Here is a 25,860-nt window from a genome sequence, read left to right on the forward strand (position 1 = left end):
AAAAGGTTGGATAAAATTTTCGAAAGAGAAAATGTATTTTTATAAACCTGAGTCCTATATTTATTTCATTGTAATTGTTTACTATTTTTAAATTAGAATGAAAAATGAGCATAATGATTTACCACGGATTAACAACCAGTGATGGAACTTTCTTGTCTGTGAAAAAGATATCAGTAATCACAGAAACAATTACCAAGGTGTTTTATGTCGTCGTCGTCTTCTTTTACGACATAAAACACCTTGGTAATTGTTTCTGTGATTACTGATATCTTTTTACTACTACTACTACTACTACTACTACTACTACTACTACTACTACTACTACTACTACTACTACTACTACTACTACTACTACTACTACTACTACTACTACTACTACTACTACTACTACTACTACTACTACTACTACTACTACTACTACTACTACTACTACTACTACTACTACTACTACTACTACTACTACTACTACTACTACTACTACTACTACTACTACTACTACTACTACTACTACTACTACTACTACTACTACTACTACTACTACTACTACTACTACTACTACTACTACTACTACTACTACTACTACTACTACTACTACTACTACTACTACTACTACTACTACTACTACTACTACTAATAATAATAATAATAATAATAATAATATCTATATGAGTGTGCCCGAATATTCAAGTTACACCTGTAGTGTGCCGCAAGTTGAAAAAGGTTGGGAAACGCTGACCTTCTTGTTAGGCGAAGTAAAGTAAAATATGAAGGATATTCACAGAGTTGCATGACTTAGAACAAAGTTACTTTTCTTCTTAAAATAATAAGAATAAAAAAAAAATATATAATTGATGTACCTTTTATTTCCGTTCATTAAACATATACATAAATTACAATATTTGTCCTAATACTAAATGACCTTTTCATTTATATCCTTCTTCAAACAAATAAATACATGAAATTGTACAGATTCAGTCAAACAAAAAAATGAATTGCAACCAAGTAACATAATAATATCAAACACACAAAATACGCATTATGAACGCAAACTTGACACGGGAATACAAATGAAACCACGAGGATAACTCTTTAAATATTGTACGAATGCTGAAACCAAAATCATAAAAGTGTCTGGTAAGATCCCATGTAATGAGTACCTGATTAATAACTAATTACGGTACTTACGGAAAAAATTATGTTCCTTTAACAATATTGAATATTTTCCTGTAATTGTACCCCCTCCCCTTAAATGTTAAATTCTAACAAGAAAAAAAAAACCCTGAAGCGTATTTAATTATACAGTATATAAATGAATCTGAACCTTAAAAGATAATAATGCTAACAAATTGTTTACAATAACAAATTTCCAATTCAAGTTTTGGTATACTTGCGTATTCATCACAGAAATGAGTATTTTTTTTTTTTAAAAAAAAAAAGAAAATTATAACTATAAACAATATCGTATATATAGTTGATGTTCATTAATGACAATTTCTGTATGAAAGAGTTACGGAGTCATATTTAACTAAAATTACAAAACAAGGGAGCAAATTTTTTTCTATAAATAATATTTATGTATATATATATATATATATCAATATAATTTTTTAAAAAAAGTAGATAAATATAAGATCAGTGGGGGGAAATACAAAGTTAGGCGTAAGAAAGCGTATTTTACCCAATTAGTGTAACATACAGATTAATTCAAAATATTTCAAGGTGATTCTTTGAGGACATCAGCAAGAAACACTGGTGGGTTGTTGATTTCACTAAGTAAACCTGTAACAACAAAAGTAAAAATAAATATATTACATTATTTTTTTTTCTTCTTCTACGAAGGGAAAAATACTAGATTCAAGTACAGTAGTGCTGTAAGACATAACTGAAAGTCAAAATCTTAGCAAACTGCTAATAATAAAGGTCAAGATGATTAACCATTTGCGTTCCAGGTGCCATTTTCCTATACGCGTGCTGTAATACCAGGTTTTCATTTTCTGTTAAAAGATTTTCTAGACCGTTATACTGAGCACAGTTATTGTGCACGCGTGAGAAAAACATTCACATTAAAGATTTAAAAAAAAAAAATATTTGCACTACGGAACATTTGGACTGAAAAGAGGAAATTTTGATGTTCTGAAGGGATTTTATGCTGCTTCAAGTTGGCAACACTGACCGGAGATCAAAGTTTTTTTTCTTTTTTCCGATCTATCTCGAAGCCCTGCATTTTTTTTCTTTTAATCTTCAAAACAAACACACGTGTGTCGTAATTGAATGCTTTCTTAGTCCTGCTATCAAATGAGATTAAACATTGTTCTGTCTTTTCTGTCAGTAAGGTGCTGTCACCTAAGGAGAAACAGCAGAACTAACTCGTGCCTTTATTCCACTAAAAAATTTCATCATCTTCAGGATTAATACGATCTTCAATAAAAGACCCCATGGATGTCACTGGAGCGCAAGGGGTTAATCCATCTATGTCACATATCTTGATTGCACAAAACACAGCATTTAGTTTTTCTATCCAGACGATTTAAATCACCCTTATATTGAATGAATTTTGTTTGATATATTAAGAGCAATTAGTACAGCCTAGAATCATAACGATGAATATCATCTTAGGTACTCATATAGAGTTATGGATCTGACCACAACAACAACGTCTGCTGACTACAAGACCAACATTAAATAAAACCTTCTTACAAACACTGAAACGATTCTTTTATATCTGTAATTATTTGTTATTAACGCATTCACTTGCTGTTGCTGCTGCCTGGTGGTGGTTTGAAAAGTTTCCGATTAGCATGAAAGAAAAGAGCTTAGCAAAAACATCTAGTACTTCTCAGTAGCGTGATTCCTCCATCTCTCATAATGTATCCAAACTCGCGAGCCTGATTCTTGTGCTAACAAATGGAAAACGACCCAGAGCCTTACGTTCGAGCGAACACGAGTACGAGTGAGGTTAGAGAGTGCGATCACGAAGAAGTGTGAGTTTCATTGTAAATAATGAGTGCGAGTCCTTAGCGAGCGCAAGCTCAATATGGCAAATGGGCAAGAGATCGAGCTGGTGCGAGCCTCATTGAGGAAAGCGAGTGTGTGTGTGTTGAGCTAGCCTGAACTTTACTAAGACTAATGAACATAAGCCCCTTTGAGAACAACAGGCCCGTATCCACGGGGGGGGGGGGCTAAGGGGGGCCGGGGCCCCCAAAACCTTTGGCTGGCCCCCCTAAAAGTTTCACGGTAGGCTTGCAAATCTATCTATATATATAAAAGAGAACGTACAAATCCTTTGTTAGCTCATCACGCTAATACGGCTGAACCAATTTCTTTCATTTTTGGGGGGTTATTAAGATTTGGACCCTAGATGGTTTTTATCATATCACTTTAATTTTCAATTACCAGTGTCTTGAGATAATTGACCATTCAAGTGTCCATAACGTACAAATCCTTTGTTAGTTCATCATAGCTAAAAATAAACGTATTTATATGCAACCCACATGACCGTGTCACTCGGCGGGTTAACATAAATGACAGGCGATATAATGTTAACATTTACTCCAATCTTCTATGGTTTTTATCATATCACTTGAAAGCGAAAAAGTAAAAATTATCTAAGTAACAAAGTTTATTGCGTTCCGGGGTGACCCCAGCGAAGCGGGGTGAACGCTGCTAGTGAACTATAATATGGTGATGAAGTATAATATGATTGGGTCGGGCCCCCCTAACTTCTACCGCCCCCCTTCTAAATTTTTGGGCTGGCTACGGGCCTGGAGAACAATGAGCCTGAGCTAGCGTGAACCCCGACGAAAAATGGCCATCCCTGTTTCATATCATCGGAAACTTTAAGAACTCCCCTCGTAGTGATTAATTAGTGAACATGTGTACAACATACAAAGTCCATTGAACAAATAATCCGAAAAGTTATATAAAAAAAAATATACCGTGTTTCAAAAAGAATCACCTGATTTTGGACGGTAATAATTACGGAATATGAGACGTGCCGCCAAGGAAATGAATGTCGTTTGAATAGGGCGCGGTCCAGTTTAAAAAATCGCCGTTAGATGTCACTCAATGCGTCTTTCCAGTTTGCAGTCAGTCAGAAGTAAGGTGGTGTCCGCTCAACTCAAGACGTTTTGTGTGCTGCAGTTTGCAGAGACTGAGTCAATCATGTCGGTCCAGCGTGCTTTCCGTCGGCGTTTTCGTGTTGATCCGCCTGCACCCAAAAACATTTGTCGTTGGTATTGCCAATTTGGAGAGACTGGCCCCGCCTGCACCCGTAACTGCTGTAAACGCACATACATTGTGTAAAGTAAGAGACGAATTTAGCTATCGTCTAGATGTTGTTTGTGATGCTGGTGGTGGACACAGAGTATTTGTAATAGCAATGCTAAAACTTGAAGATTTTGTATTTTGCAATTTATCCCTTTTTCGTAGTATATTTTTATCAATATATATGGACTTTTAAAATCAGGTCTTTCTTTTTGAAAAACTCTGTACAAAATTTCGACAAAGTTGTGCATCTTTGTTATTTTGTGATGGTGTAGAACTATTATTAACCCTTTGGGGATCTATGGTACAATTTGTACCATACGCATTTTTCATGGTACATTGCGTTATTTCTCTTCTATTTGAGCTTTTTCGTCCGGGTTTTTTTTTGTTTGTTTGTTTGTTTTTCAAGTCCAGAGACATTGTAGAAGACATTACGTATGGTTTCAGACCGTCCTGCGTCCAGACATAGGAGGTGATGACGTCATAATTTTGAAATAGAAATTTTCCCTTATGAAGCCTATGTTCATTATTTTTTGGCGGGCTTATTTTTTCACGTAGAAGATTGAAATTTTGCACAAACATTCAGTCCACCGAGTAGTATTTACCAGATTTTTTGTTCGATGTCAGTGTTAAAACAGAGGGGGAACCAGAGGGGCAAAGGGTTAAAAAAGGGATATTTTTATCCCCAAAATCCCGTTTTTCAGGATTTTCCCGCCTAACATATACGATGGGGACACGTGAGTCATACCTTCTGAAAGGCAGTTCCATTCTGAAGAGAATGACGGTCGAATTATTATCCTAGGGTAATTAGGGACATCTTAGGGATTTTTTGAATTTCTATATAGGGAAAAATGGGACATGGTCGGTATATATTTTTTTTTTTTTTTGGCGGGCTTACTTTTGCACCTAGAAGATTGAAATTGTGCAGAAACATTCAGCCTACCTAGTAGTATTTATCAGATTTTTTTCAGATCTCTGCATTAAAACGGGGGGGGGGGGTCCAGAGGGGGGAAATTGAAAAAAGGGATTTTTAGACCAAAAAATCCCGTTTTACACGATTTTCCCGCCTCACATACATGATGGAGACAAGTGAGTCATACCGTCTGAAAGGCAGTTCCATTCTGAAGAGAATGACGGTCGAATTATTATTCTAGGGTAATTAGGGACGTCTCAGTGATTTTTTTTCAAAATATACTTCTGTATAGGGTAACATGGGGAATTTTCTGATTTTTGTTTTCTGGCGGGCTTATTTTTGCACCTAGAAGATTGAAATTGTGCACAAACATTCAGTCCACCGAGTAGTATTTAACAGATTTCTGCGTTAAAACAGGGGGGTCCAGAGGGGCTAAAAGTTGAAAAAAGGGAAATTTAGCCCCAAAAAATCCCTTTTTTCTGGAATTTCCCGCCTTAGATACACGATGGAGACATGTGAATGGTACCGCCTGAAAGGCAGTTCTATTCTGAAGAGAATGATTGGCGGATTATAGTCCTAGAGTAATTAGGGATGTCTCAGGATATTTTTCCCTGAGATCATAGTGTTTTATGGTAATTTGGGGCATTGTGGGAATTTTTGATAAAAATTCTCCCGCCCTTACTATTCAAGATAGAAACTTGAAATTTGGCACACACATTCAGTATACCAAGTACTATTTCTCAGATTTTTTTAGATGGCTACGTTTACACAGGGGGGGTCCAGGGAGGCCAAAGTTCGAGAAAAAAAAATTTCCCTCCGAAATTTTCACTTTGACATTTTTTCCCCGCTTCTGGTATATGGTATGAGCATGCAAGTGGTACCATTTGAAAGCCAGCTCTATTCTGAAGAGAATGAGGTATGAACCATGATCCTAGCATAAATAGTGACGATGCAGTCGCTGCTTGACTGAAAGTCTAAAAAATAGCCCAAAAAGCCAAGATCCGGAAAGGGTTAAGATGGGTCTGCCTCGCGAACGGGATGCTGGGAATCAGTGAAACAAGATGACGGCACCCTTGTAGGTTTGCACCAACATGGAGCAGCGGAGGGTCATCAGATTTATTAGCTGAAGGATTGAAACCAATGAAAATTCACCAAGAAATCAATACGTCATGAACAATATGGTGGGCTGACCCGACACTAATGTACATCTTTACTGCAATATCACTCAGCGTAATACGTCTGTTTTCCCGTATCAACTCTCGCAATGTTCTCCGTGACTGCACAGACAGAGCGTCCTGAGCGAGGCGAATCTTCAACATTTGTTACTGATTTTATCTGCCCACTTGTACACTTGCGTTCAACTCAAATAACTTTCACCACATTGCACTGTCATCCGACGGTGAATTTCGATTGGTTTCAACCCTTAAACTAACAGAAATGTGATAACACTCCGTTTTTCCACGTTGGTGCAACTTGAAAGGGTGCCGCCATCTTGTTTCACTGATTCTCAGCATCCTGTTCGCGAGGAAGGTCCATCTGATAGTAGTTCTATGACACCACCAAAAACAGCAAAGAAGCACAAACTTTGTCAAAGTTTTGTATTTTTTATACAACTTTTCGGGCCATTTATTGAATGGACCTTGTACAGTCGGCGACATAAGTTTATTTCCGTTTCAAAAAAATTGTTTCGTAAATGACTTCAGAATGGAAGGACAATTTAAGTACAGTTTTCAGTAAATTAAAAAGTATGTAATTTTCTTTACATTCCGGTCATAAGATCACCGCTATTCCTAAAATAAATTTTACCAAACGGAAAAAAAAACTTTTGTCGTTGACTGTACTATCATACTATAATCTCTGCCGTTTACCATTCTCTTGCTGCGGGGACCGATCCTTACCTGTAACATCACAGAACTCTTCAAACGAAGTACACAACAGGAGCTCTTCTCGATAAATAGCCAACAGCTTTTCCGATGCCTTCAACAGGGCTTCATCATTGTTTCGGATGTAGTCCGCTAAATTGGAAGGCCACTGATCGTCAGAGGACACCGGAACTTTCTGAAAGAAAAAGCGAAAATAACATCTGTATAGTTCTTGTATGTGTTCAAATATCAGAAGTTCTTTAGGTTACTGCAGTGACAATCAATTTTAAGAGTACAATAACACGTCTGCGCTAAGCAGTCATTAACAGGGACAAAATAATTAACCTTTTCCATCAAATCAGAAATTTTTCACTTCTAGCAGTGACAGTAGGAAATTAGAATTGGATTGCTACATAACTTTTCATACTTTTGTTCTGATCTGATTCTTCTTTAAATTTCAGCCTATTTTGATAAGAAAGACTTTCGATACTTCTTGATATCAAGAAAGAAACGTATCCGAAGTTCTGTGAATTGCTGTCAATGAATAACACAGAGCTGATAACGTAATACTTCCATGTACAAACAAGCTGTGACATAATTACTAATACACGTTATAGAGTAATAAAATACACGATTAATTATTATAAATACATATTCTTAATACGAGCTATTCTGTAAAAATTTCCGGAAATTCAAGTTGAGTTGATTTTAGTTTAACGTCCCGTTCAGCAGCGAGACTGTTTGAGACGTGGACCTACTGATTAACGTAGAATCCGAACCACATGAGCTCCCGCCGGGAATCGAACCCGGGTCTCCCACGCCACATTTAAACAAGTGCACGTGAAAAAGAAGATACATAAGAAATGTGAAAAAAAATCTAAGTTTTACGTCTCACGGTTATGCCGGCTAGGCTAAAGGAGACAATGATAATGAGAAATGAATGAAATGGTGGAATGAAGAAAATGGGACGGAACGGGAGAACTCCGACAAAACCCATGCACACGGTGCTTGTCCACCACAAAGTTCACTTGGTGCGAACTGGAATCGAATCAAGGACCCCATGCCCCACAGACGAACACACTACCACTGAGCCACCGTAGCCCCCATAAGACATGTGAAGTGCAAGTGACTGCAAATTATACCAAACCAAGATCACGAAATAACTAGTGAACTTACAAAAACCTTTACGAGAACTGCTTGTTCCTGTCAAACTCTCAGCGAACGGATATATAAACGATACGTACGAGTTAAAAGTGGAAAAATGTTTCTTAGAAAGAAGTTTTTATTGGAATACTTGGAAATCACTTTATTTTACAGGACAGACAAAACATCACACTATGGGAGAATAGACGAGTTGAGTTGATTTTGAGTTTTACGTCCCGTTCAGCAGTGAGGCTATATGAGACGTGGACCTACTGATTTAACGTGGAATCCGAACCACATGGGCTCCCACCGGGAATCGAACCCAGGTCTCTCACGCCAAAGGCGCGTACGCTAACTGCTTAGCCACGAAGGAGCTCGGGAGAATAGACGAATTCCAGCTAGCAAGAAAGATTTGTGAACGTGGCCACTGTGAGAGTCGAAATATTAGAAACATTAACTAAAAATACGAGAACTAACATCGGGTACAAAGTCTATTGTTACATGTTTGTTCAATTATATTAATCAATGCCAACTAATATAATGTAGGCTCTCTACGACTGCATCTTTTTTTAAAAAGAAATTTTGAAAATATAGAAAACGTAATTAATTATCTGAAAATTCTTTCTATGGAGAGAGAATGTTACAACTTCTGAAATCATTTACGTTGTTTAGAAGATGTAACTACAAAATCCTGTTTGTCGAGTTAAAGCTAGTAAAAATATTCGTAGAAGCAGAAATCCGAAAACAGCCCTAAACAACGTTAACATTGCTATTGTGAAAAACCTCTTGCAGGAAAACAGACTAATAACTATTTGCTCGGTAAACCCGAGCATGGGTATTGATATGCAGGAGGTTCATGAGATTCGTCTTCATCATTTGAGAGGAAACATAATTTTAGCCTGTTATGAATTCTGATTGTTGAGACTGTAGCAGAAAACGCGCTGAGCAGACACATGCCCTCAACTTCAACAGATGATCATTACAGGAGCTTGTTCAACAGATGATCATTACAGGAGCTTGTTCAACAGATGATCATTACAGGAGCTTGTTCGAGCAACAAATAATATCTGATAAAACATGTATCCCATACTTTAATCCAGAAACCGAAAATCATTCTATAGGGTGGTGTAAAACAGAAGAAGAATCTTCAGTTGATGCATGTTCTGTTAGTAAAGTAATGCTTACAGTATTCTAGGATTATGACGAGATATCTTCGTAAATTATCAACCAAAGGGAACCACAATTAACAAAGAATATTACTCATACATTACTTCGACATCCACCTTATTAGCCTGATCTACATCCCATAAACTATCATTTACTTCCAGAATTGCTGAAACTTCTGCGTTGTGTAACATACAATGTGCTATAGACCACTGAATAACACTGAGATTGGCGTGGGGAAACTCGGGTTCGATTCCCAGCGGGAGCTCATGTGGTTCGGATTCCTCGTTAACCTGTAGGTCATCTCATATAGCCTGGCTGCTGAAAGGGATGCTAAACTAAACTAAAATCAAATCAAATCAATAAAACTAAGACTGCAAGTATAGTCAAACGGAAGTAACAGAAAAACTACAATGTAACAGACGAAAGTTAGTGAAATTAAGAATTTAGAACGAAGTCTGAAAACACTTCCGCATACAGTTCCAAAGATTTGCGAACAAATTAGATATGGGCGACTAAATACAATAAACTCTTTTAAACCTGCTAATTTGTGAATTGAACGTGGAACTCTTACCTTAAAGAAATGAGTGTAGATACCATCTACGAGGCCAAAGAATATCAAGTAACTCTTATAGACAGTGTAGTCCTTGACAGTTCGATCGGAGAGTTTATTCCCTCCTTGAGCATCCACGTAACGTGCTTGAGCCAACACAATCAGCCTCTTGAGATGCATCAGTCGAGTAGTGTTCCACCGTGCTGGAGGATGCAACATAATGGAAAGAACCGACCAGTAAAGCGGGCCTTCAGCATCAAACGACGATTCCACCCACTTTTCAACGCTTGTTTCTAAGTAACTGTTTAGATTCTTCTCTTCACGCTGACCAGACCGCGTCCTAATTTACAGAAAGAATACTTCATTAGAACTCATAAAACAAAGAAAAATTTATTATCAGGTACAAGATTTCAGTATTCTACATCATTTTAAAATAAAAGTACACTTAATATCAGCTAACAAAAATGTTAGAACGCATTTGGAAGGTAGAAATCAAATCTCACCGTTGTTACATTTACTTTGACAACAATAGTTCTATTTATTAGAAGTAAATCCGTACATAGTCTACTTCTGCCACGAGATACAATCATTGTAAGGCCCTTCCAACAGAATGAATTCTTTTCGGAGGCAAAGAAGCCAGACACTTCTCCAGGTCATTTCTATTTCTGAATCGTCTCCGATAGTCAGCTGGTGAGATGTCTGGAAAATACGGAGGATAAAATAACAGTTCCAAGCCAAGATTTTAAATTTTACCGACGACAATCTGTGTTGTATGACGGGCTCCTCTTCTGTTGACTAATGCAAACTGCCTTTGCCACAGTATATCCGCTCGCTGTAGATGGGTACAAGACATTCGCGTTGACTGTTAAGACTACTGGCTGGAAGCTCATAGTGTACAATTTCGGCGCCTGTCTATCCCACACACAATAACTTCCTTGGGTGCAACGGGGCTTTGGAATGTGTAGTATCAGTTCTCCTGGGGTGAACAACCAATAAAGACCTAGTACAACACCCTACTTCTTACGCACGTTAAAACTTTACGTAGAAATGGGTGTTGTTATGTAATGAGGAATATATGCTGAATGTTGGAAGTTCGTGGTATCGTTGTCATTTGAGTGGGTAGTTATTTGGACAACTTGCACGCTTCACCATTTCGGAGTAAATGAAACCGGGTAACTTCATCACTTACCGGACACGTTGCAAGTTCTTGGCAGACTGATGTTTAGTAATCATCCTGCAGGAGGTTCGTATTCCAAAGATTTCCTCCCCAGTGGAAACTTTCTAGATCATTTTTGGATTACTCTTAAACTTACTGCTCTCGTTACACGCTCGACGAATGTTTCGAGCCGCCTTCGTGACCACTTTGTACTCTAAAGCAGCCATGACCAAATCATGTATTTTTTCACATTAATGTTATGGGATTATTTGACTATCGTAGATTCATTATACAAAAAGCTAACACAGACACGAACTCACTAAGTGTTCCCATATGCTCTGTGAACCGTTTCATCGTCATTGGGGGTGTACACGTTGAAAAGCGCACGAACAATTCTGGTTAGCTGATACTAAAGAATACAATTAATCTAGCAGGTTTTATTCTATTATTAATAATTAATTGTGATCATTTTCGGATAAGCGTATGAAAAATTAATGTCTACATTCATTTTGTTTTCAATACGGGGGCCCCTTTAACGAACCACAAACTGTTTTCCACAAATTTAAAACATCTAGAAAATACTCTCAACATCGCATGCACTTGTCAATAATACAGCGTTACTAATCTTCACCCTTACAACGATGAAAGTTTTCCAAAAATATGGGTACAAAACGAGGAAAGCTAAGTAAGTTAAAAATACTCATTGAGCCTGTCATGGAAATATATTTTCCTGAGTATATATGAGATTTAATAACATCTTTGAAATGTTATTTACTAGATCTACGATTATTCCCTCAACTGTTAAAATGATTCACGTCTTACAATATATACCACTAATTGATTATACTGGATCTTTCTTAACAATGAAAAATATCTTGAAAACAAAAATATTATTAAATACTTGTTTGGAAATTGTATTTTTTCCAAAGCCTGTGGAAACAGTAGTAAATAATAACTCTTCAGCATATTTATTATTTTACATTGAAGTTTGAGAACGTTCTGATTGAATTTACATCTTAATGTTGAACATTTTTTTTATACAGACTATTATCTCAGCTTAAAAAGTTAGAATAGATAGTTCTTCCTGAATTTTTATCTCATTGTTCAAAAACTAGTGCACAGAAACCTTTCATCTGGCATTTTAAAATTTATTTTGCTTTCCCAATAACATCCTAAATCCGAAAAGTTTCTAAAAACTTACGTATTGATAACATAGAGCGCCATATGGATAAGATAAGGAATCAGATGCATATTCGATTGTGGCCCTCCTCCGCCAGTGTCATCGTGGAAGGATTTCTCTTGCGCAAACCTCAATAGTAGCAGCTTTAAATCATGCACAGTGGATGAATAACCGATGTCCCTGGAGAAGTCAAAACACATTTGTTAATCTTTGCAATAATAAATATAATAAAGTTAGTCAATACCTAACTAAAGGGCGAGAGAATGTTACCAAAGCAAACAATGCTAATTTCTAATCTGTGTGACAGTTTCAGGAACATATTATTGCCTTCATCAGATACATTATGGACAATATATTATTGCCTTCATCAGATATAATGTAAAGCTACAACTTACGTATTTCAGAAAACAGGAGGTCACTTCTAACAACCAATAAGATTGAATACAAACTAATTATTTGCTGAGCAAAACTATATATTTTCATTAAAAATTAAATATGTGTTACAGTTTCGCCAACTAACTCCTTGGCTTTATCAGAGTGTCTGATGAAGCCAAGGAGTTAGTTGGTGAAACTGTAACACATGTTGAATTTTAATGAAAATATATTAGTTTTGCTCAGCAATTAATTACTTTGTCTTTAATTATAACAAAGCAAAGCTTCTACTTATGGAAAATATCACAATTAGATTGTTTAATTTTAACAAGTATTTTCATTCAGGATTATTTGTTCATTTTTTAACTACTATTTTTCATAACTTGCATTTTTTAACTACTATTTTCTAAATTTCTTCACTAATATGTATTTTTAATTTTCTCTTTATATTACAGGAATAGTTTCCATACAGCGATAAATTGCTTCCAGGACTAAGCAAAACATCGCTGTTCAAGTTTTATTTATCAAGGGTTTCAATTAAATTGGTTCAGTTGTAAGTGAAAAATAAAATACGAGAGCGAATCAATAAGTAGAGCAGAATATTTGTTTCATGCGTTGTTATATTGATCTGGGATCTGCAAATTGAGACGTACTTTGAAGTTTACACTCTAGTCATCAGTTATTTATTAGATCAGGTGTACCTCTAGCGACAAAAGCGTGAACTACTAAGCAAAGACGGTGCATACGTTACAGTTATCTACTTGTAAAGAGCACTGAAGTGTAGTTCGTTTTCTGTAAGCAAAAGGACAAAACCCGAGTGAAATTAACAGCGAAATGGTTGCATACTGGGGAAGACTGTATGGACAGTAGAAACATCTGCAGGTGGTGCAAAATTCTTTAAAGAGGGCTGTGTGAACTTTGAGGAAAGCCACGTGCTGGGCATCCAGTAACAGCATCAATCGAACAGAATGTCACCGCCATTGAAGAAGCAATTCGTAATGACCAGCGACTGCATCGTCGAACGTTGTCGAACATGTTTAACATTTCGTATAGTACAGTGTATTACGAACTTAAATCTCGTAAAGTGAGTGCTCTATGGTATATGTATATATCACGCACTTCCATACGGAGCCTGGACGGTACGCTGAAGAGATACTTGAGTACACGCCGAACAGTCCTGATCTGGAACCTTCAGATTATCATCTTCTTGGCTCGCTGGAAGAAAAAAAACTCGTCCAATGTTTTAATCCCGATGATGAAGTCAAAGCGGTTCTGCGCAAATGGCTTTATTCCCAAATAACGGACTTCTATATATAGGGTATTTTGAAATTTGTGTTGTTACAAGGAGAGAAAAGTCCTGAAAAAAGTGGCGGCTATGTTGAAAAGCAGCTTTAATACAAGCATTTACTTTGTATATATTCTTGATGAGTTACCTATTACATTTTCACGTTTCATTTTTATTTTTATAGAAAATCCCTCCTTTCCTTAGAACGGAATTTTTAAAACGCCGCGACATGTGTTCCTTATTTTTAATGAGTTTTAGTATCGAGTTTCATTTTCCTAACTTGACGTAGCATGGGAAAAACCCAGTTCGAGATAGTTGATAAGCATGTCCAAAAATTCATTATGAATGGTTCAGCTGTTTTCCCATAATTAAATTCCAAACAAGATCAGTTTTACTTTTATGTGATAGATTTTTAAAAATCTCAATCGCAAATATGTGTAATAAAAGCCGCATTATGCATGGCATTCCTATCTCATATTAAATAGATATAAGAAAAATCCTCTTCATTTGTTACTCCTTATATGCAGTCCCATTAGTTTTATCTTTCTTTAGTTTGTTTCAACAGGTTACTAGTATTTCAATGTGGCGTACATCTGGAAACTTCATGGCTATTTCTCTGTACTTCAATTCCTCCCTTCCTCTACTTCTTTCTCTTCCTATCTCCCATATTCTTAAAATTATCTGTCATCAACACCAAATGTCTAATTTTAAGATAAATTTTAAGTATTATTATTATTACCTATGCCCTGTACAATCCTGTAGATATGTGTTATGACGAGCAAGAGAACTAGCAAACTGCGATTCTGGAACTTGTGGTCCCCACAAAGGTAGCAGTCCATTACATTTTGTGTTTGCATTTTGCAAAGCAGCCGATTCCCATTCATCACGAGCTCTTGCCAACCTAGAAAAGATCACACGAACATTCATCTTAATATAAGTTATTCATAATTACATAAGATCACAATACACACACACACTCATATAATAAACTCATAAGAGGAAGCTCAAGTGTTACCAGTACACATATTTATTTTACAAATAGTTTATGCAAAATTAATTGCTTTCACCGACTAATGATATCTTACATCATCGTTTTATTACTCTTTCCTCTGTTATAATTGCTTATATACGGAACAGCATCATATTATATATACAGGGTGTTTCAAAACAACAGCAAGAGCGTTTGGGAGGTGATTCCTGACACCAAGATAAGACAAAAAGTATAGACCAACCCGTATGCACAAACGCTTCCTTTCGTAGTTATAGGCTCGCGAAAACACGAAAAAATGAACTTTAAAAGTCCATAGCTCCAAAACTATGGGACCTACCGTAGCCGGGTCAAGACTTTACTTAGGAATTAATATCTGTGCTATCCAAAAATACATGTTTTAGAATCCTAAGATACTCACGCAACAATTTTCATAGAGGGAGTTTAGATACGAGCATATAATTTGAAGTCCTCACCAACTACCTCTATAAAAATTGTGTAGAAGCACCACAGGATTCTGAAACTTGGATATTTGGATAGGGCACATACTAGTTCCTAAGTGAAGTCTAGAACCGACTACGGTAGGTACGCTGTGAATGTTGTTCCGAGACTGTTCACAAATTCCATGGAATGTTTCGTCAGCGCAATGCGATCTGTGATGAGACAGATTGCTAAATTTGAGAAAACCGGTTTGGTTGTGAACATTAAAACCCTTGGAGCGTCCTTGTGTTAGTGATAGTGTGGAAAACATCACCATCATGAGTGACAATGTTGATATAAGTCCGGTCTAGAAAAGAGATGACCATTATATGCTATTTGGCGCTCCGTAACTACTACACGTAAAGACAACAAATGAAAATCGTGTAACGTTCAGTCCTGCCAACTTACTAGAACAGAAATGGCGGGCATTTTAAAAGTTGCATTCTTTACGGGAAACCATATAGAATTAATAACAATGTTTGAAACTTTATCATGGAGACTACAAACAGCACATGTTCTCTCTCTTAGTGTAGTTGAAAGAATTAAAACTTATCCTATCCAGTTTAACGGAAAATAATATATACACATTACTTTATAATCTTCTTGTGTATTTTCTCATACACCTTGTTATTTAAAACTTAAAAAGGTTCTAATCTAAATGAATCACAAAATAATTCTGAAATATAATGAAAAGCCATTTAAACAATTAACATTTAGAGTGTCCATTAAAATAGCTAGAAAAAGTTCTGAAGAGTACAGTAATTGGTCGAAAACATTAAAAAACAATGGGATTACGTACCTGACTGCAGCTTGATGACAATCAATATGAACAACATTGAAATGTGTAACCGTCGTATATCCTACAGTCTTTCGAGGCTTCATTTCAAATTCTTCGACGTTACATCTCTTCGTGAATGTATAAATTCCTAGTGTTTTTGCTGGTTGGAATTTGTAACCCTCGCGACAAATTACGCATACAAGTCCTGTCTCTTCACCTAAGTCTTCCATTTGTTGTAAAATCGCGCTTTTAGCCGTTACCTGGGAAAATGAAAGTCAAAGCATGAATTTATTACAATAAACACATACATATGTATAATACAACTCAAGACAACATGTAGAACAACAAACTCCATGATGCGCTTTTAACTGCTTCAAGCAAGCAAATTTGTGTTTTTAAATACGACACAATGAAATCTAATGAGAACCTACGTTACTTAGGTTAAAGGCGATAGTTGCTAAACGCTAAACACAAATGAAAAACCTCCGATTGGTCACTGAACGTGAAGTAATGGGGCAGCGCTACCATTTTTACATAGACGTGCGCGCTAGAACAGTCTGCATCCAGCCGCGGTACAATGAAGGTTATCTGATCGCTACTTCCATTTTTATAGCGTCTCAAAATGTGTGCTGCAACAGAAAACCCCGCCAAGTGCGATATGTAATGCGTTTTCTTACGGCAAAACAATATTCGGCAGCAGCTATTCATCGGAAACTTTGTGCCGTGTATGGACCAAGTTTGATGAGTATGGAGTTGTTCGTGAATGGATTCGTTCATTTAAAAGTGGACGAACAAACATTCATGACGAAGAGTTTTCTAATTCTTCTTTCTAATTCTTTTTATTTACTTTAGTGTTTCTTTTTTAACCAATCGGAGGTTACTTTCCGAACACTCTTGTAACTTTGAAAAGCCATTTAAATAATTAACCTTTAAAGTGTCCATTAAAATTGCTAGAAAAAACTGGAACCGACCGGTCATTTAAGCTAAATTTACAAAGTTCGGAAAATGTTTTTTACATCCCTGATTCTAGTTAACGCAATCAACGAAATAACTAATGTTCTACTCTATATTCACTGTACTTTATTTTTGATACATCACCGCTATTGTTTATTTTACATTTATTACTATTATTAGTTTTTAATAGGAACTATTGAATTTATGATCTCTGTTTTCCCAAATGATGAATAAAGAATGATGAATGGTGTCTGGATTCACCCTGCAACCTTCATTTGCTTTTGTACAACCCACGAGGAATATAATTACAAATTAAACTTTTGACTTAGTGTAGGGCGAAAAGAAGGAAGAATGTCTATTACTTGGCGATATAGTGAAAATTACGATGACAAGTTGAAAACACTGCTTCACAATTACTCCTGTAAATATGACGTATGATCAATAATGTAAAAATGAAGAATGAAGTAAGAGCACGTCTTTTGTCCACAAGGCTGAAGAAACAATTATTATTTCTGTTTAGAAAAATTATTAGTTTTTTATTTTCCTCCCTCCCCTCCTTTCTACATCAACCTATGAAATCCATAATTGTGCAGTTTTCTCGGCAATTTTATACATATCACTTAGCGAAACAGCCCTTTTTGTGGGCCTGAGCCGCTCCAACACCATCTGTTAGCGACCGGCTGTACTACGTCCAGTCTAGCAACGAACATGTGGTCAGTGCACTCCGTTGCCCTGTCTCTGACAGCCATATCAGGAGCTTCCTAGACCTAGTAGCCATCAAGACTTTTATTCACGTGACTCCCCAGTTTGCCTCACGACGCTGGGTGGACACCGAAAATTAGGAAGCACCGGCTGGGAATCGAACCCAGGACCATGCGGACGTTCGTCTAATGTTCTTACACCTAAACTACGGTGTCTCTATAACTCGTAGTCGAGGGAAAACATACATTCTCAATTTCACAAGAAAGGAAAAAAACCTTTCATATCGCAATATCGTAAAGCTACTTACTGGGAAATCAAAAGATCTTCAGAATCTGCCTGTAGCGTCATCGCCCTTCTCAGAACAAAGTAACATCGATTTCGAAATCATAGTTTGTTACTCCTTAACGCTGAAGAACTCAATGTGACGCAGAAAGATCGTAAAGGTGGCAGCATTACAAAAGTTACGACAATTTCCTATGGATCACTATATGATCCATGCATAATTTAGGACTTTTCCATCATAGACCATATGATGATCCACGGACAGTTTTAAAGCTAAGTACTGCACATTTTAAATTATTTTCCTAATAATATCCTCGGCACAACCTTAAGATCATAACGAAGTATTCCACGACATGCAAGGTATCGCCATATTTTGCTGCTCGACTGTAGATTTATGCTCGTTCTCGGATTTTGGATTGAGTGGGGGGTTAATGGAGTTTCCAATATCGGAGCCATTTGTTCTCGTTACGATACAGGTCAACGACCTAATTTTCTTACGCAAATAAGGCATGGAACTAAAAATTTATAACAGAAGTAAAAGCATAAATAAGTATTAAAAGAAGAAAGCAAATAAAAAGTTCGAGTAAATTTAACAAAACAAAAGATCGTGAAACAGAACATCTACGAAGAAATAAACATTAGAAAGACAACAGCAATGGTAATTGGAATGAAGTGGCCGGTATCAACTATACAAGGAAGACGTAGAAAACAGAACAAGTAACTAGTTTTCGATACCTCGATAGTAGTATTATTGGAAGACATGAAGTGCTAATGTGAAATAAAGGCAAGAACAGGAACGGCGAAAGCACTTAAGAAGAAAATTATGTTTTATGGTCTTTGAATAAAGAGTTGGGTAAAGAACGCATAAAATGTTTCGTGTGGAATATTGTATTGCGTAGAAACATGGGCATTACGCACAAGCAAAGATTTTCGAAAAATTGGTGAGGAGAATGGTGAAAATTTGGTGATCAAATGGAAAACGAATGAAGAAGTAAAATGAAGATATTGATATAAAATGTAAGAAATAGTAGGGTCGAACAAAGCAATTTTAGTATTAATTATTAAGAGAAAAAGAAATTAGTTGGGATATTCCTTCTCACCAATTATAAGCAAGGAACTATATCATAAGCAACCTGCCAAAAAGTATGGTATCAGGAAAATGAGGGAGAAGGTGAAAGAAGGTATAGTTGATGTATGGTATTAAAACAAAATTTCTACGTAAAGACTAAAAGGTTACCTGAAGACCGGATGAACGGAAGTTTCGTCAGTTTCCAACGAATGACTTGTTAACACTGATAGAAATGAAATGAAATCTTTGAACTTAACGTCTCACGTTATGCCTGTTAGGCTGAGAGAGATGATGATTAAAGAAAGAATCAAGTGGAATTAGAAATTGAGAAAAAGCGGCAGCACCTGAGAAAACCCAGGAGCACGATGTTGTCCACCACAAACTTACTTGAACCAAGGGCCCCACGCACCAGAGGTAAACGCTCTACCACTGGGCCACCGTGTCCCCCGCCAACAATGATAGAATACCTATGATGATGACTACATAAAAGCAATAATACAGGTAATAGTATAGAAAAAACAAGTAAAGAAAACATCAAACACTAAAATTATTGATATAAAACGGAAGAAATAAAATGAGGACAAAAAAGCTAGTACGCTCCGCTTACAAGAAAGGCCATTCCTAAATACAAAGATTATTAGGCAGTCCTAAATATCTAAGGTTTGTGTATTCATAAAATTCTACAGAACATGCAAATACTCAGAAGGAGATGAATTCCTCAATATGCGAACAGCACCGCGCACTAGATATGAGTCATATGGGAGTACCCGATATGCAGAAACGTCAGGATCAACTCACTTCTGCAGCTATTAAGTCTTCTAATTACCTAAATCGGGTTCATACATATTTTATTTTCATTCGCCTGGTTCCAAACTGATTGCCAATGAAATCACATCTGATGGAGAAAATACGTGTTGCTCACTAGATAATATTTCGTGACAGTAATATGAAATCAGCCACTTCCTGACAAAGACGAAACTATGCATAAATCCTTACAAATTGACTCATAACTATAATATTAATATTGAAGAGAGAAAAAAGCTATTTCTACATTTGAATGAAACTGAAATTAAATCTTTAAGTTTTACGTCCCACGGGTATGCTGGCTAGGCTAAAGGAGACGGTGATGAGAAATGAATGAACTGGTGGAATGAAGGAAATGGGAGGAAACTAGGAACCACGAGAAAACCCGCTTACACGGTGCTTGTTCACCACAAAATTCACTTGGAGCGAGCTAGGATCGAACCAAGTACCCCATGCACCAGAGGTGAACGCTCTACCACTGAGCCACCGCGGCCCCGTTTTCAACATTTGAACGATACTTTTAAATGATAAGATACAAACTGGAAAAGGTTATTTTTAGCCGATAATAATGTGTTTTTAACTCACCTGTCCTTTCTCATTGGTCCTCATTCCAAGGGCTCCCAATTGCTTCTCTCTCATGGCCATGGCGAGACGTTTCTTCTCAGCTCTTGTCTGCTGTCGGACTTCCTCAATGCGGTTAGCCACTTCTGGATGACCTCTTAATGCCTCCAGTAGATTTTCAGCTAATGAACCAACATGTTCATCCGAAGACACTTGCTCTAGCCGATGAATAATTGGAATGCAGTCTGCTGCCACAGCCAACTAAGCAGAAATATTAAAAATAAAATAAATAAATAAATACTAAATTATGAGTACACAACAAAAACCTCTTATCAGGCATTTAAAGGACCCCATCGGAAATCAAACTCAAGCCTGAGTATGAAAGACAAGCATTCTAACTAATCTACGAATTACATTATTGATATTGGGAGAGGGGTTAAACTGAGCCCCAATTGGACACAGAGGTCTGAAGAAAGAATAACTCAGAATGAGATAATGACATCCCCTCTCCTCAACACACACATCCACACAAATATAATTATCTAATAAGAAATTTATAATTAATAATCTTAGAAATACTAACTAAATTAACTACAGATCTTATGTTGCCCGAGGTACCCGCACCTAACTTTTCCCAATGTATATGAAATGAGATCTTTCATTTTAACGTCCCACATTTATACCCTTTAGGCTAAGGGAGACGATGATTAAATGAAGTGAATCATGATGGAAGAATTCGTGGAATGAAAAGCGGGAGGAAACGGGAATACCCTGAGAAGATCCACGGACACGATGTTGTCCACTACTCACTTACTTGGTCGGGAATCAAACCAGCGACCCCATGCACCAGAGGTAAACGCTCTACCCTTCCCAACGAATTTGTATGTAGGACTGGAAGTACATTACATTGTATATTGAATTGAATTGAAAAAAGGCTTTATTCAAGCGGGCGAGGTTCAGCATATTGCTGCTCTACCACCTAACCCTTGTCAAGGAGGTACATTGAGTTATACAGAAAAGATACAATCAATTGAGTACAAAAGATACGGTGATATACAACAAGTACTACAAGTGAAGAAAGAAAAAAAGCATACAAATACAAACATGAAAACAAACACAAACCAATCAATTACAGAGACGAAATGTACAATATAGGACGTCTGCAAATTCCTACAAAGAATTCATTATATGTAGTTAGTATAGCGTCGTCATCCAAATCCACTTGGGACTACGAACTGAAAGATATGAGGATACGATTGCAAGTGACAAATATAGGTACAATAAACAGTCAAACTGGGCGACTGTAAAAGCAGGGGAAAAGAATACGTATATTGTGGTAGCTGTGCATATAAAATCAGAACCCAGAAGTGAATAGTTTACATCTTTCCTTTCGGTATACAGCTAGCAGATGAAAGGATACGAAAGGAGAAAAACCAATGGAATTTGACAATATACTCAAACATTTTAACACTACAGATAGTTTGAGGGGAGAAGACAAGCATCCCTGACAGAGACACTTCACTTAATTTCTTTGCGGGATCAAAAAGTGAGAGGGGAAAAGTCCTCTCATCTCCTCCCTGGTAATTAACATCCTGATCCCACCCATTCAGCTATTTGAAACCCTTTCTCCTATTTTGCACACAGTTGTCGAAGTAACTACACAGATTCTTGATACTTACTTGTCACAGTTCTCTTCAACGGAAAACTTACTTCATGTAATATACAAAGAGCGAAAAAGTGACTGACTGAAACTGGGACTCGAACCCGGGACCTCCGGCATACCGTACCGATGCATTAACCACTATGCCACCCATTCCACTTCCCAGAACAGCCACTCACTTGAGGTCGATGCTCTCGGGCCACATCGGTTGTACTGTAGACCTTGCTGTGATTGGACAATCCTCTGTCCATGTACCGACTACCTTATGACGGTTGTACGGACACATGATTGTCCAATCATTGCAGGGGTCTGTGGTACAACCCACGTTATTTTTACTTATTGGATCAACAAGACTTCAAATGACACGGATCTTAAATAAATTGATTTGAATATTTAATCTAATATTAAATAGAAAAGAGAAATATATTCAGTATAACTTACAATTATATTGTGACTAACCTGAGTTGCTTCATGGTCCGTAGCAAGCCCTGTGAGGAACCGAAGAATGTATTTCAACGCTGGTTTTGATATGAATTCCTTCCACTCATCACTATCCGCTCGAAGTAAAGTTGGCTTAACAGACGGTGCATGCATCTACAAAATTAAACAATGAAATTAAGTTAAAAATAGAAGGAAATTATACAGAAAAATGTTTTAATTCATACACTGAAATTGTAGTTAATCAAGTTTAAAAATCAAGAAGCACAACTTAAGGAAAATTTCAACTACATTTACAGCTATTTTAATGTAGCAGTTTCTTACTTGGGTGATACATTTCTCTTTATTCATTCAAATATTTTTTTCCTTTTAGGTTTAACCCTTTGATTTTAAGGTAAACTATAGACTTTCAGTCAAGCAGCTACAGCATCATCTCTATTTATTTACAGGATTACGGTTCGTATCTCATTCTCTTCAGAACAGAACAGCCTCTTAAACGGTACTATTCACATTTTCCTATCATGTACATGAAACGGAAAATTTTGAGAGAAATCGGAATTTATTCTGAGTTTTTTCTTTTCAAATTTTGGACTCTTCTGGACCGCTGTGTTAACGCACAGGTCTCAAAATCAACTAAAAAATATTGAGAGGTGTATTAAATGTGTGTACAAAATTTCAAGCTTTTACCTTGAATAGTAAAGACGGATAAAAATATTTACCGATGAGACTCACAATGCTCTAAATTATTCCAAAAACCCGAATGTAATATAAAAATTTCCTGAGACATCCCTATTTATCCTAGGATCATGGTTCGCACATCATTCTTTTCAGAATAGAACAGCCTTTCAAACGGTACCATTCACACGTCCCCATTATGTATCTGAGGCGGAAAAATCGCCAAAAGAGGGATCTTTGTTAAAATATATCTTTTTTTTTTTAAAAAAAAAAACTTTTTTCCTCTCTGCCCCCCTTCCCCCTCACTGTTAACGCAGAGATTTGAAACAAATCTGAAAATATTTGGGGTTCACTGAATATGTGTGCAAATTTTAATCTTTTCGGTGAAACGCCCGCCAAAAAATTATAAAAATAAGCCTAACAAAAAATATTTTTTGTAAGTTATGGCGTCATCACCTCCTATGTCTCAACGAAGAAAGGCGTGAAACCATACGTAACGTGTTCTACATTGCCTCCATGGTTGAAAAAAACAAAATATGAAAGCATTATTGGTTCTTTTTTAATCAAATAATGAAGACACTGCCCAAAAAATACAGTGAAGATACAAAAAATATCATCGCATGAGAACCAGAGGTACGTAACTCCAGAAATGCAGTTTTCTTCATGTTTGGACATAATTTTAAAAGCCCCACTTGGTGTAAATGGAACTGAACACCATCTATTCTTCTTGTAGATCATCTGTTGTAATGTAGTTTAATTACCATCCTATTAAAAACACAAGTTTCTAAGCAAATAATATTTTTGTCCTCTCGCCTGTAAACCTACGAAAATGGAATTACGTTCCTCTGGTTCTCACGAGACGATATGATATATAATTTAAAAGGGTTAAATCTTCGTTGAAATTAATTTTCAAAGATTTTTTTTCTTAATGCCTACATCCTTAGATCAATTCCATGTACTTACGGTAATATATTCTAATGCTTGTCCTACTATGCCCAAAGATATTATATGGTCCTTCAGAGTATTTCCAATAGAATTTCTTTCTATACCAGATGTAAGAATGCAGAACAATTCCAACTAGGAAAAAGGAAAAAAAGTAAAATAAAATTAATGACATGCTAAATCTTAAAAAATATGAACATGCCTTCTTGCAGAAACTATAACGTTATGCCCGTTCGTTTTTCTTTATTTCTATTTTCAAGTATTCAAGATCTGTAGGTGTAGAAGTTGCATGGTATTCACCAGGTTATGGCGTATGCTGATGGTGTGAATATAATAAGAGATGTAGGAGAACAATATAAAGACATGTAGATGGGCAAAACCGTTTCGGTCTTCTCCAAAACCGGTTTTTATTTCACCGAAAATAAAACCCTAAAACTGTTTTGGTAAACACAAAACTATTTCTGTGGAAACGGAATCGGTTTCCGGAGAACAACGAAACACTATTCTGGTCAGAAATAGAACCAGTTTTGGAAAAACTGAAACGATTTCGATCAAAAACTGTACCGGTTTTGAAAACCGGAACCGCTTTTAAAAACCGAAACCGGATTCGATTAGAAACCTAACCGGTTTTGGACAAAATCGAACCGATTTTCAACAAAACCGAAACCACTGGAAACCCAAAAACTGCTATTTATGCCCACCACTACATTTAATAAACGCTTGCAGGGACATAGGTTTGGAAGTAAATGCAAAAAAAAACTAAATACATGGAAATTCGCCGGGATCGTAATCGTAATACTCCAAAATTATGGATGTGTTAGAATATCAAATAATACGGTGTACTTTCGACAAAGTGGATACTTTCAAATATCTAGGATCAATATTAACAGACGAAAACCATATTCACGAAGAAATTAAATGTCGACTTAAAAGCAGGGAATTTGTGCCATTATTCAGTTCAAAATCTTTTGTCGTCGCGAATTCTATCGAGCAATTTGAATTTGAAGCTTAAACTATATAAAACAATAACCATGTCTGTTGTAATGTATGGTTGCGAAACATGGTCGCTTACTCTGAAGGCAGAACGCATACTGAAAGTATCTGAGAATAGAATCCCGAGATGAATATTCGGACTCAAGGGGAACGGAAATGGGGAATGGTGGAAACTTCATAACGAGGAACCTGCTTAATTTATACCGTTTACCAAACATTGTCAGAGTCATCAAGTCTAGGAGGATCAGATGGACAGATCATGAAGTTAGAATGGAAGAAAGTGGGAACATTTTCCAAGTTTTGACTGGAAAATAAATCGAAAACCGAACATAAAGAAGGGCTAGACGCGGATGAAAGGACAATATTACGATGGATCTCGTAGAAATAGGAACAAAGTAGAAACTGAACCCCGTTAGCTAAGGACAGAACTCAACGGAGAGCTTTTGTGAATGCGGCACTGAATCTCCTGACTCCATACGTCACAGAGTTAGTTTGCTAGTAGGTAGGGAAGCATATTTTGTCCAATCTATCCAATTTTGTATTTTTAACAATAATTATATAAAAACTCTTAATGTGACTTTCTTCTGAACTTAATTTTTCGATGAATTAGACCAGCGCTGTCCAAATGGCGGCCCGCGGGCCG

At 36.6% G+C, this 25,860-nt stretch overlaps 1 protein-coding gene across 4 annotated transcripts in view; it reads right to left on the minus strand.

Annotated features, from left to right (window-relative positions):
• Positions 1-843: 843 nt before the first annotated feature.
• poe (E3 ubiquitin-protein ligase-like protein poe) overlaps positions 844-25,860 on the minus strand; it is a 246,440-nt gene continuing 221,423 nt past the window's right edge. For all 4 annotated transcript variants that reach the window (XM_081764062.1, XM_081764063.1, XM_081764064.1 and 1 more), the window contains 9 exons: positions 24,246-24,359; positions 22,629-22,763; positions 20,534-20,770; positions 16,159-16,397; positions 14,631-14,792; positions 12,256-12,414; positions 9,920-10,238; positions 7,075-7,234; positions 844-1,779 (listed from right to left, as the gene is read on the minus strand). In XM_081764062.1, the coding sequence (XP_081620188.1) occupies positions 1,715-1,779; positions 7,075-7,234; positions 9,920-10,238; positions 12,256-12,414; positions 14,631-14,792; positions 16,159-16,397; positions 20,534-20,770; positions 22,629-22,763; positions 24,246-24,359 (1,590 nt within the window). In that variant the 3' untranslated portion in view covers positions 844-1,714. The remainder of the gene's footprint in view (positions 1,780-7,074; positions 7,235-9,919; positions 10,239-12,255; positions 12,415-14,630; positions 14,793-16,158; positions 16,398-20,533; positions 20,771-22,628; positions 22,764-24,245; positions 24,360-25,860) is intronic.

This window comes from Thermobia domestica, chromosome 7 (genome assembly GCF_964235325.1).
Source record: "Thermobia domestica chromosome 7, izTheDome1.hap1.1, whole genome shotgun sequence".
Classification (NCBI taxonomy): Eukaryota; Metazoa; Arthropoda; class Insecta; order Zygentoma; family Lepismatidae; genus Thermobia; species Thermobia domestica.